This window comes from Trichinella spiralis, assembly GCF_000181795.1.
Source record: "Trichinella spiralis strain ISS 195 chromosome Unknown Scfld4, whole genome shotgun sequence".
Classification (NCBI taxonomy): Eukaryota; Metazoa; Nematoda; class Enoplea; order Trichinellida; family Trichinellidae; genus Trichinella; species Trichinella spiralis.
Window position 1 is genome coordinate 10,290,383 of NW_003526943.1, and position 11,242 is coordinate 10,301,624.

At 30.7% G+C, this 11,242-nt stretch overlaps 2 protein-coding genes across 2 annotated transcripts; both read right to left on the reverse strand.

The window, feature by feature from the left end:
- Window positions 1-307: 307 nt before the first annotated feature.
- Tsp_06286 (ribosomal protein S6 kinase beta-1) lies at window positions 308-3,608 on the reverse strand. Its single transcript, XM_003378305.1, has 10 exons — window positions 3,486-3,608; window positions 3,389-3,426; window positions 3,070-3,331; window positions 1,621-1,754; window positions 1,392-1,492; window positions 1,162-1,343; window positions 984-1,091; window positions 742-882; window positions 565-672; window positions 308-487 (listed from the first exon to the last, which is right to left on the reverse strand). The coding sequence occupies exons 1-10, from the start codon at window positions 3,576-3,578 to the stop codon at window positions 308-310; spliced, it is 1,347 nt and encodes a 448-aa protein (XP_003378353.1). The 5' UTR covers window positions 3,579-3,608.
- A 634-nt stretch (window positions 3,609-4,242) lies between these two features.
- On the reverse strand, window positions 4,243-10,031 carry Tsp_06285 (asparaginyl-tRNA synthetase, cytoplasmic). The gene is made up of 22 exons (XM_003378306.1): window positions 9,817-10,031; window positions 9,623-9,757; window positions 9,397-9,538; window positions 9,194-9,331; window positions 8,641-8,815; window positions 8,043-8,128; window positions 7,292-7,325; window positions 7,155-7,237; window positions 7,019-7,081; window positions 6,872-6,964; window positions 6,561-6,800; window positions 6,419-6,505; window positions 6,156-6,242; window positions 6,041-6,097; window positions 5,823-5,978; window positions 5,396-5,517; window positions 5,049-5,184; window positions 4,876-4,989; window positions 4,766-4,813; window positions 4,617-4,700; window positions 4,430-4,561; window positions 4,243-4,374 (listed from the first exon to the last, which is right to left on the reverse strand). The coding sequence occupies exons 1-22, from the start codon at window positions 10,029-10,031 to the stop codon at window positions 4,243-4,245; spliced, it is 2,559 nt and encodes an 852-aa protein (XP_003378354.1).
- Between the last annotated feature and the right edge of the window lie 1,211 nt (window positions 10,032-11,242).

Here is an 11,242-nt window from a genome sequence, read left to right on the forward strand (position 1 = left end):
GGAAATAAAATGTAGTATAATGTAATTCCAAAACGTTCAGCGACAAGAGCATATAATTATCATTCATAATAATAGTGATGATAATAATAATAATAATAATAAAAGGAAAAACACAGTTTAATAAATAAATTCACTGCAATGCAAGACCGTGAAGAAACAACAGGCAACCACGGTATTGAGCTTTTCAAAAAAATATATTTGGCATTAGAGGCATACTTGAAAATCATCTAAAACAAACATTATAAAAAAATTCAACTTCAATCAACTTTAAATATAAACCAATACAAACCTGCAAACATGGTCATAATTACTTGCTTTCAAAAGTCAACGTTTCGTCCATTTGTTCATCATCCACAGCAGAAGTCGACGAAGATGATTGATTACTAAAAAATTCATGCTGCGAAGCAACCACCTTTCTCGGTGATTTGGCTTTCACTAAATAGGGTCCACCTTCGTCTAATACTGACGGTGCCACGTATGTAAATCCCTAATATTAGACCATTGAACAATTAATTATTCTTCACTAAAGTCAAATTTGGAGCAACATCCAAACAGTCCACTCACCTCAAACACCAGGTTAGCACTTTGTGAAAGTGAATATTCACACGGACTGTCTACTGGAGTTAATTTGGTAAATTTCGTATCAAACAAACTCGCATCATCTTCTGACGCCTGTTAAAAAAATGAATAAAATCATCAGTGGAAACAATTATATGAAAAATATATTCAAAGTTTCAGTACAATGTCCGGCTTAAATGGGGGTTCCATCCGTTTACAGCTGACATCTTGCCAGTTAACATTACGAAAAAAAGAGTGCTTTTTAATGCCAGCCGCATCCTCTGAATCAGCACCTAAGCGACTTTGCACATGACGTTTCAGCAGCTAAAATTCAACCGCATTTCAGTGAATATGTCATAAAAGAAAAAAAAGTACTAAAGTACAAGCGCAGTCTCTGTTGTTCTCATTTCTAATATAAAATTTACCTTTTTAATTAAATCACGAGCTTCAGGAGAAAGATACAAAGGCAATGTTAATTTTCCTTTCAATATTTTGTCTATAGTTTTCTTTCTGTTCTCAGCTTTAAACGGTGGCTGAAAAAAATTTCAGAAAACATGTGCAATTTTAATCTCAATAAGATCAACAAATTTAAAAAAAACTTACTCCACCAGTAAGCATATCGTACATCAAAGCACCTAAACTCCACCAATCAACTGCTTTACCGTGTCCCGTGCGCATCAAAATTTCTGGAGCCATATACTCGATAGTTCCACAGAAAGTGTGCGTCATTGCATCCCCTTCAATAGCTTCTTTGCAAAGGCCAAAATCCGTTAACTTGACATGACCTATAGTAAAAAATTTTCAACTAACGCAAAAAAAAGACCACCATATACCTTTTATATCTAATAAAATGTTTTCAGGTTTTAAGTCGCGATAAATAATGCCCTGTTGGTGAAGATGCTGCAAAGCGCATGTAATTTCTGCCAAATAGAATCTTAAAAAACAATAATGCAACAGAATATGAAGAGAAATGATTAACTCAAAAATTTTTCATTTACTCCATATGTAATTAATGTTTAAAAACACGCTTCAAAGAAAAAAAATATTAAATACAATTATTACCTAGCAGTATCTTCCATGAAAATCCCTTCCCTTTCCAAGTGCATGAACAGCTCGCCACCGCTTAGATATTCCAAGATCAAATATAATTTACCTCCAGTTTGGAATGCGTATTTCAATTCAACAATAAAAGCACTCTAAATAGAAGAAAAATTAAAAAGAAAAACGTCCCTAATTCTAAATTCATTAAAAAACAATTTCAAAATTTACAGTAACATAAAAAATAATTATTTGTGAGTTGATAAAATAAATAACCATGCATAATTTGTATGATTCATATATCTTTGGATACCAATTATAATTTTGAACATTAACAGAAATTTGCGACTGTTTCCAAATGGAAATTCACTTAATACTACTGAATTAAAATTCTGATATTCACTAATCTGTAACTGATATATGTATGCACAAAAAACTCATTCCAGAGATATAAAAATGAAACAGCACCACCTCACAAAACAAATATTAAATGAAAAAAATTTTAATAATTCAATCTTGTTGCTTGTGAATAATTATAGCATTAATTTATTCCAAAATTGAAAAATATGTTTAAACCAATCCCCTATTACAATTGTTAATAAACTTTGACCTTGAAAATGTACTGTAAATGTTGGCGCGAGCATCCACAAAATGTGCGGTCTTTGGCCGTCCGGCTGTAATAAGTGAATTTATAAAAACGGGTCAAAAATTAGAACGCAAAAGTGGAGAACAACAATTTCGTTTACTATAACAGTTAAATTTCCTGTAAAATAGTAAATGGGAAATGTTCAACAATATCATCAAAAAATAATTATAATAATAAATAAAATAAAAATGTTGAACTTTCTTTACTCGATATTTGTAAATTGTAAGCGGAAATATTTTTCAAAATTATTCCATTACTCATTAAAGAGCAAATAAACAACTACTACACTATAATTTTAAAAAGTAATAAAACAATTTTTTAATTCATCTCAATGAAATAACTGGACTAGAAATTACGTCTCAAATGAAACGTTAAATATAACAAAACGACCAAGTTTTCAAAATAAAAAATTTCAACCCTTTATCTATTTCAAAAAACGACAAACAAAACCAGACGCTTCCGTTTAATTATTACGTATTAACAAACATCTACACAACAAAACATCACATAATATACATAATTGTTAATACTCATGTTTTCAGCTTACGGAATCAAAGCTTCAAATTAAACTAAATGAAAGAATAATATTTATATTAATTTAATATTCAACAGAAAAATACCAACTAAGAAAAACGTGATAATGACGAATCATACAGCATGATATTATCATAAAATGTCAGAAGTTATTGTTTTCCAAATGCTAACCACTAAAAATATTTTAGCCCAATTTTTGTTAAGTCTGTTTGTTTTAACGCAAATGAAAAGCGCACATAATTATTTTCCTTCAACTTTCTTGAAAAATGAAAAAAGAAATAAAAACAACTAACCTTAACCGCCTCAAGAATATTCCTTTCCGCTTTAGTGTGGGCGGTGTCTTTTTGATTACGTACAATGCTCGCCTTTTTCAAAACTTTCATGGCAAAAATTTTCCCCGCATCCTGGCCAGTAGTCTTTTTGACTTGAAACACTTTCCCATATCCACCTTTGCCAAGTACTTTCAGCAGTTGAAAGTCGTTCGGCCCTACTCGCATATCCGGCGGATTTACCGTTGCTTCAGACAATGGTACAACCTCGACGTTTGGTTGTTCTCTTAAATTGGAATAATATCCAACACCCATTATTCAAATTACGCGTAACTCAACTTACACAAAACTCGCGCTGGACGGAGGATTTTCAATACGACCCTTTAAAAAGAAACTATGCAAATAACGCAAATTTTTCAAATACTTCACAGTACACTCACATCTTCTACGTCGATGTACTCATTGTCTGAAGTGGAAGACTCTTCTGACGGCAACTCTGGGAGTTCAAGTTCAAATATACCATCATGAGTCATAATGATTATTTATTTCTAAAATGTGCTTTTGGTTACATTAAAACATACTATAACGATACCGTGTCCTAAGAAAATAAAGCATGATACGAAGTTCTACAATTTGGTTCATACTGTAGATGCTTACTGTAGCAAAGATAAACATTTTCAAGGAACACTAAAATGTTGTTCAATTTTTAGCACTTTCGCAGTAAAAATTTTCTAAATAAAAATAATAGTTGTCAATCTTTTTTATTAAAAAATTTAACCATGGAAAGTTACAATGTGCTACTCAAACAAACAGACCAAACGCTGTTGACTCACTCGAGGACGAAATTATGTGACATTTGAAAATTTTAATGTGAATTTTTTAAAAGTTCACACAACTTCATAATTTTAATTCTTCAAAAACATTATTAATATGTTGAACATTAGTTAAGCTTTTAAATTTTTTAATAAATTTTGTTCATTTGATGCTCTACTTTTACAAATAAAATGCCATATTAATTGAAAATAAAATAATAAACACTGATTTAATACATGTGATATTTGAAAACAGTTTAATTTTTATCCAAATTTCTGCTTGCTTTGAAGATTTCAGATAGAAAATTGTCACTTCCAAGCAATTTATTTTCAAATTAAACTTTTCCGATATTTCACAAATAGTAAATGAATCAGTCTATTTCGATTACGGTGTACAACGATCGACGAATCTTGGATAAAGAACAGTCTCTCGAATGTGATGAAGACCAGCTAGCCAAGTTAAAAATCGTTCCAAACCCAAGCCGTAACCGCCATGTGGACAGGTACCATACTTTCGCTATAATCAACTGAGTATTGTAGAATTATTTTCAAAAAATTGCTAAGATCTTCACCTGTTCCGTGTACCAATAGTACGGTTCAACATTGATGCTATTTCGTTTAAAAGCATCAAGAAGTTCTTTTTCATCCCAAATTCTCATGCTTCCACCGACAATCTCACCCACACCAGGAAGCAACAAGTCCACCTACAGGACAAGTTTTTTTGTTTGATTAAATCATAAATTGATAAAATTCTCTTACAGATTCTGTCAAAGTTGGATCATCTGCACATGGATTCATGTAAAAACTTTTCAATGTTTTCGGAAATCGGTTCAACAAAATTGGCTGAAAAAGTAAAATATAAAAACAATAATTTAGAAAAGAAGTTTTTTCACTTGGAGAAAACTTACTTCATTCAGAGTATCTGTCATGTGTCGTTCCGGGGCTTCCGGAATATCCTTGAATAAAAAAATTTAATAAAAAACAATTAAACAGCATTTTGAAATATTCATTTTATTACATCACCGACAACAAACTCAGATCCATCTTCTTTCTTCACTCCGTTATCGTTAAGCCATTTGATAGCTTCCAAGTAAGCCATACGACGAAATGGCTTTTGTGGGGGTTTGAAATTCTGAAATGAATTTTTCAAATGAATTCTAAAACAACACGAAATATATAACTTTTATTAACTGGATTAAGCTCTTTGACTAAGTAACCAAATGGAGATTTCATCACACGATCAACTACATCGCACACTATATCCTCTATACGTTCCAGCAAATTCTCAAACGTGATAAACGGACATTCCGCCTCAACGTGAGTGTACCTAAAATTTCAACACATAAATCATTTGTCTAATTTTCCTATATAACATCATTATTAATATTTTCTTAATTGTAAAAAATTAACAAAGAAATTAACATATAAAACACAACTCAATTACAAAAACAAAAAAAATAAAACTTGTATAAAAAATGTTTACACTTAATTAGTACACTAGTTTACATTAATTAAAATGCTGCAAGTATGGAACTCACTCTGAAAGATGGCGCCTAGTTCTGCTTTTTTCCGCTCGATATGACATAGCTATGCAGTAAACATCACCTAAAGACGGTATGCAGGTTTCCAAATAAAGCTGAGATGACTGCGTCAGATATGCCTAGTGAAAAAAACAACACTTTCAATAAAATTTTTCCATACAAAAAAGAAAAACACATTTATTTCGTATTGTTTAATTAACAACGATATTCTCTGAATTTCACTTAGCATATGATGCAATGAAATTTCATTTTATCTGAATTCGAGGTAAATAAAATCAAAGTTCCATTAAACAGTATCATATATATACGTAATATCGATTAACTTATACTACATTATTATGCAATAATCATATGTAATTATCAATGAAATCATGAAAATGTCATTAAATACATGCACGCGTTTCTATCATTAAAAGAACTTTACCGTCTGACCATAATAATTGAAGCTGAACAACGTCGATCCACCTTCTACTTGGGTTTGAACCAAAGTCGGAGGTGTCACTTCACAATAGTTTCTATCGTAATAGTGATCTCGGAACGCTTTCATCAGTGCAGCACGCAAACGCATCAGTTTCGTCATCTTAATCAAAATTTAAAAAAATACAATAGAAATAAATAAACAAATCATGTAAAATTCATTACGTGTTCTCCACGCAATGCAATATGACGTTGCTCAAGTTGGACATCCGGATGCGATTCCTTTAATTATATTAAATAATTATTGTTAGGCATTACTTTCGACAAATGAACTACTTACTTCGTTTAACACTGCTTCTACTCCACCAGGAGGAGAACGACCAATTAGAGTCCAAAAATCTGCTTGAAGTTCGCATCCTCCAGGAGCCTAAAATTTTCTCCAAATGAAGTCCCATCATTAAAATTAAATGCAAACTGAACTGAATAATAACTGCTGCAACTGACTGATGAACGACAAAAAATGAACTTTTACAGAATTTCGAAAATTTTTAAATTAAATACATCTCACCTCCTACTGTAATATAATGTATATGCATGACAAACCTCTTTTCCAGCAGGCAGGTCATTCAAAATGCCAGTAATAGAAATAGACGATTCAGTAGCCAAAATAAGAGCGTCATAAATTTGACACTAAACAATGACCGTAAAAAGAAAGGCAAAACGATTCACAATGACCACTAAATACCATTGCACCAGTTAGAACGCACTGTAAATATCCAGTCCCATCTCGAAGTACAATGAAAATCATCTGCTTGCCTTGGCGACGAAGGCGATGAACCCAGCCGAACAATTTCACTCTGCAACCCATATTCTCACGCGCTGCAGAAATTTTAATAATTTTTGCCTTCGGTAAAGATGCATCCTCTTTAATGACAATGTTCTTCGCAGCTTCTAAGTTCTCTTCACGGCGTTTCATGTCTTCAATCTGATTTATACAAAATGTTCAAATCAATATCATATAAAAAGTGAATGAATGAAATATGCCAAAAGTGAAACCTCTTTAAGCTGTTGATTTTTCAACTTTTTCTGATCTTGCAACCAAATACGATGGCATTTTTTAAACTGTGACTGAGATATTTTCACCCATTTCTAAAAGACATTTCTTGTCATCCAAATGAAGAAATTATACAAATTCATGCACACCTCATCCTCGGTTTTTCCGTCAACCATAAATTCAGGAAAAGGTTCTCCAACTTTTGTCATTGCCTGATTAATGATTAAATTTCAATTCAAAATATGATAAATACAGGTGCATTAAAAATTTTAAACCCACACAAACTACTGTACGAAATGGTTTTGATTCAGAGCCATCGCCGTGTTCGTCACTACCATTTTGATCTGATACGTAAAGCCTTTTCAATTCTGAATCAAAAGAAATTAAACAACACAAAAAATACGATCATCCGAAATTCTCACCTGAAACAATTCTGTCCGCTGCCATTGCAGAAAGCTATAAAGAAATATTTAAAAGCAACTGAAAATTGAAAAAAAATTACTTAAGATAAAAATGCAGTTTAAGAAATGAAGGACAGAAAAAATCTCTATAAGCTAGGCATGAATGTATTTTGCCTTCTAAAATAGAGTACAATTAATTTTTGCTCTGATTAAATGCTCATGAAATAGAGCTGCGCACAAATGTAAATAAATAACATCAATTAGAACAAAAAATGCATCATATAAAATTCCACGAACTAAATGGCGTGGTCAATGACAATAAGAAACGACCAATGACACAAAAAAATAGAAATGGTGAAATGTTGCATCATCCTCACTCAGTACTAAGAATTGTTGCTGCATCATTCTCAATCAGTCTATTAGCTGTCAATATATCGTAAATACATTTAACTTACCAAACAGATAATATTTCGCTAATTAAATAAAAACATATAAGCCTTATTCAATTTCCTTTCCTCATTAATTTAAAATTATTATGTCCCAAATACCGAAAGACATGAAAAAATTATTCTTTATGCAAACAACCAAAGTATTTAGCGTAAATATTTATTACAGTCATTTACTCATTCTATTTAAATATTTACAAAATTCACTTTCACTTGAAAACACTGATGTAAAAATAAAAGATATATTTAAAATCAGACAAATTCGCAAATAAATATTTTATAATATCACATTACATTGTACTGAAAAAAAAACTAAAGCAATATACGTACCTATCAATCTTACCACGTCTCTTAGTAAATAAGAAGTAAATTCTTTGAATAACACAATTCATTAATACAATCATACGGTATACTAAAAATTCTCAAGTTTAAGTTTTCAACTCGAGTTAATTCTTCAAATTTAGTAACAGATTCATAAATGAAGCGTATCGGTGTTTCATAGGAGTGACGAAATGCAATTATTCAATAAATAAAGCAAAAGACATTTCTTATTTTTGTTAATTAGTTAGCATAATGTTCTCAAACTAATTTATATTTAATTACCGATTAATTATACTATACTATATTATAGCAAACGATTAATTATAATTTCATACTTTATTTTGGTTTAAAATTGTAATTAATAAAATGAAATACAATAATTACTATACCTTATAAAACATGCGTAAAGATCACTTTGAACAGAAGTGAAACACAAATGAACATGTATCTTCAGTGGTGATTTTCTTCGAAAACACTGCAAGACGATGCTTTCCATTATTACACAGCAGATCAATAAAAAGATGTAACTGAGCAAATACCATTTCGTGAAATCATTTATTACAAAAAATGAACAAAACAATTATTAATGCTTAAAGAAGAAACTTTTCAGAGTTTTCGCAATGCCTTTCCCGCTAGCTGATTCATCCATCTGTTTCAACTTTTCTTCCTCTTTTCTGTAAATTTCTAACAGTGGTATTGGCTTGACTTTCTGCTCCATAATTTGCAATTTTCGACAAGCTTCATTAAGATCTAAGCCAATCCATTCAGCTTCGGATTCCTCAAAACATTCATAACAATATAAAAATAATAATATCGAGCAAATAATTTACTGAAATCTCCTGCAAATGCAACTATCTTCAAATATTTCCCCAAAATAAGAAAGCATAAAACTTTTCAAATTATTGAACTCCTTTGATTTCGGCAAAAAACGAATATTAAGAAACTTAAAAGTTAAATAATGCACATAATGAGCTCAGACTATTCTGCCGACTAAACAACATTCATCGTTTTAGCAAAGAAATGGTGAACAGTTTAAAAGAAGTATATTTAGCTAATAAATAAACTCTAATTAATACTCATTATTCATAAAAAAACAAGCATACTTATAAAGAAATTAATATTTTCTAAATTAAATAAACAAAGAACATTTCCATACTGGAATAACAAATTCTGCATATTTTTCCAACAGTTCATCAGCTTTTTCAGGTTGACCAAATTCTTTTCGAGCAAGCGCCAACAATAAAATACGTTTCAGTTTGCAACCCAACTTCGAGCACAAATCAACTTCATTTGTCTAAACAATCAATCACAAAGCACATCATTGTCCAATAATTCATTGCACTATTTGAGCAAGCATACTCTTAGTAAATAATAATCGAGTCCTTGGTTTTCATCAATCAGTTGCAATGTTCGAGAAGTTACTGTAACTAGCATATATTTATCTAAAATTTCGCTATACAGAACCTTTTTCATCAAAGTTGGAAACCAAAATCGTGGCAACCTAAAATTATGAACAATCAATAATTATACTAATAATATTTATTTTTTAAATATAGTTATTCAAAGTGAATATCATTACCAAAACCGAGGCAGAAATCTTTTTCGTCTGGGTGGTATGTTCGACAGTTTGTATCCTTTAACAATGCCTTCTCCGCCCCAAAGTCCCAAGTCGGCTTCAGGTGGATAAATTACTGCTAACGGGAAATTTTCCAATTCTTCTCTGAATGACAAAATTATGAAAGAAATTGATTATTAAAAACCTTATTTTATTTTATGTACCTTATTTTAAGTTTCTCATTCCAACGATAACGTTCTGTGAAAGGACGCCAGTGAACCGGCTCCCGATCACGAAGTAAATTTTCCCAGTAACGTTGCTTATAAAATACAGGAAGGCGATGAACAACACTATCGGGGTCTCTCCAAATATCAAGATTTCTCCAAATTCTTTCCGCTTTGTCCCAAGTAATAACTTTTCGTGGTTTCAATGATGACATCTGTTTCAGCTGCTTGTTAGAGCATTACAGAATATTTACAATAGAATTTCAACACAAAGAGCGGCGGTTGTCAAATTTACTGTATATCAGATTTTCAAGGTCAAATAAATTTATTAAGAAAGTTATAATGTATTAATATCCATTGCTTTCAGTTTAATCTTACAGTTAAAAAGAAAATGTTATTTAGTAAAAAAAGGAAAAAACAAACATTAATTAAAATTTTTATTTAATGATAAATTATTATTGATAACAGTTTCGCAGCAAAATATATTTTATTACAAATACATATATGCAAGCAATTTGCATCACTCGTTTTCTAAATGCATTTCTAATATATTAACACAATGATGTCATCAATGAAAACTAAATTTTTCATAAATAATTTGCAAACATTTACTTAAACAAACCAAAGTCATTGCAAAACAACGTCCATATATTTCAAATACTGAACAAAAATCAATTTTAGGTTATAAACTTTCAAGTCAACATAGCCTATTGCAAATTAATTTACATTTGGCCCTTTCATATCACAGAAGCTGATTTAAATAGGCATACATTTCGCAAAATGTAAGATTTATAAAAATCAAAATATATAATTGCATCTCAATAAACTGAAAAAGGCTGTTTTCATTAAAAAGTTTTTGCGAGTAGTCAGGAAGAATTTATACTTAAATAATTGCTTAAAGACAAACATTAAAATCAGTCAATAAATTTGAAGAAAAATACATGCACCCGTAAAAAACTTCAAACATTAAAAGTGATTTATGTGAAATTTCCTCATTGAATAGCAACTGCGCAACAGCTGTGAATTTTCGTGCAGTTACACTAGTCAAAATTATTAACAATGTTTTTGCTGACTTCTCTAAATAACTTTCTAGCTATTTATTAGAGCATTAACTGATTCAAAACAGCAATTTCAACTGAAATACTATGACAACCGAGCTTCACTTCACGATAGCAACCGCTTAACAAAACCTGATATCTAGCTTACTCGAACAATGATAATTATAAACTATTCATGCATCTTTTGAAGGGATAACTTTTGCTCATGCAATATATTTTATGCAGCGTAGGATAAACGCAGTTACTTATTAAATTTTTACTTTTATTGCATGCTATTCAAATAATAATAGCAAAATATACTGTGAATATCAGAGTCCAACTAATTGCTTTTATTTAATTATAGACTACTTCTGATTTTCTCCTACGGA

Bases quoted from the DNA above. Each gene is read 5' to 3' on its own strand.
- Tsp_06286 (XM_003378305.1), bottom strand. From the start codon at position 3,578: ATGACTCATGATGGTATATTTGAACTTGAACTCCCAGAGTTGCCGTCA. The intron at 3,427-3,485 runs GTGAGTGTACTG...TTCTTTTTAAAG, and splicing joins AGTACATCGACGTAGAAGAT to GGTCGTATTGAAAATCCTCC. The intron at 883-983 runs GTAAATTTTATA...GTTGAATTTTAG, and splicing joins CTCGTGATTTAATTAAAAAG to CTGCTGAAACGTCATGTGCA.
- Tsp_06285 (XM_003378306.1), bottom strand. From the start codon at position 10,031: ATGTCATCATTGAAACCACGAAAAGTTATTACTTGGGACAAAGCGGAA. The intron at 9,332-9,396 runs GTATGCTTGCTC...TTGATTGTTTAG, and splicing joins TCGATTATTATTTACTAAGA to ACAAATGAAGTTGATTTGTG. The intron at 6,506-6,560 runs GTATTTAGTGGT...GTCATTGTTTAG, and splicing joins GCGTTCTAACTGGTGCAATG to TGTCAAATTTATGACGCTCT.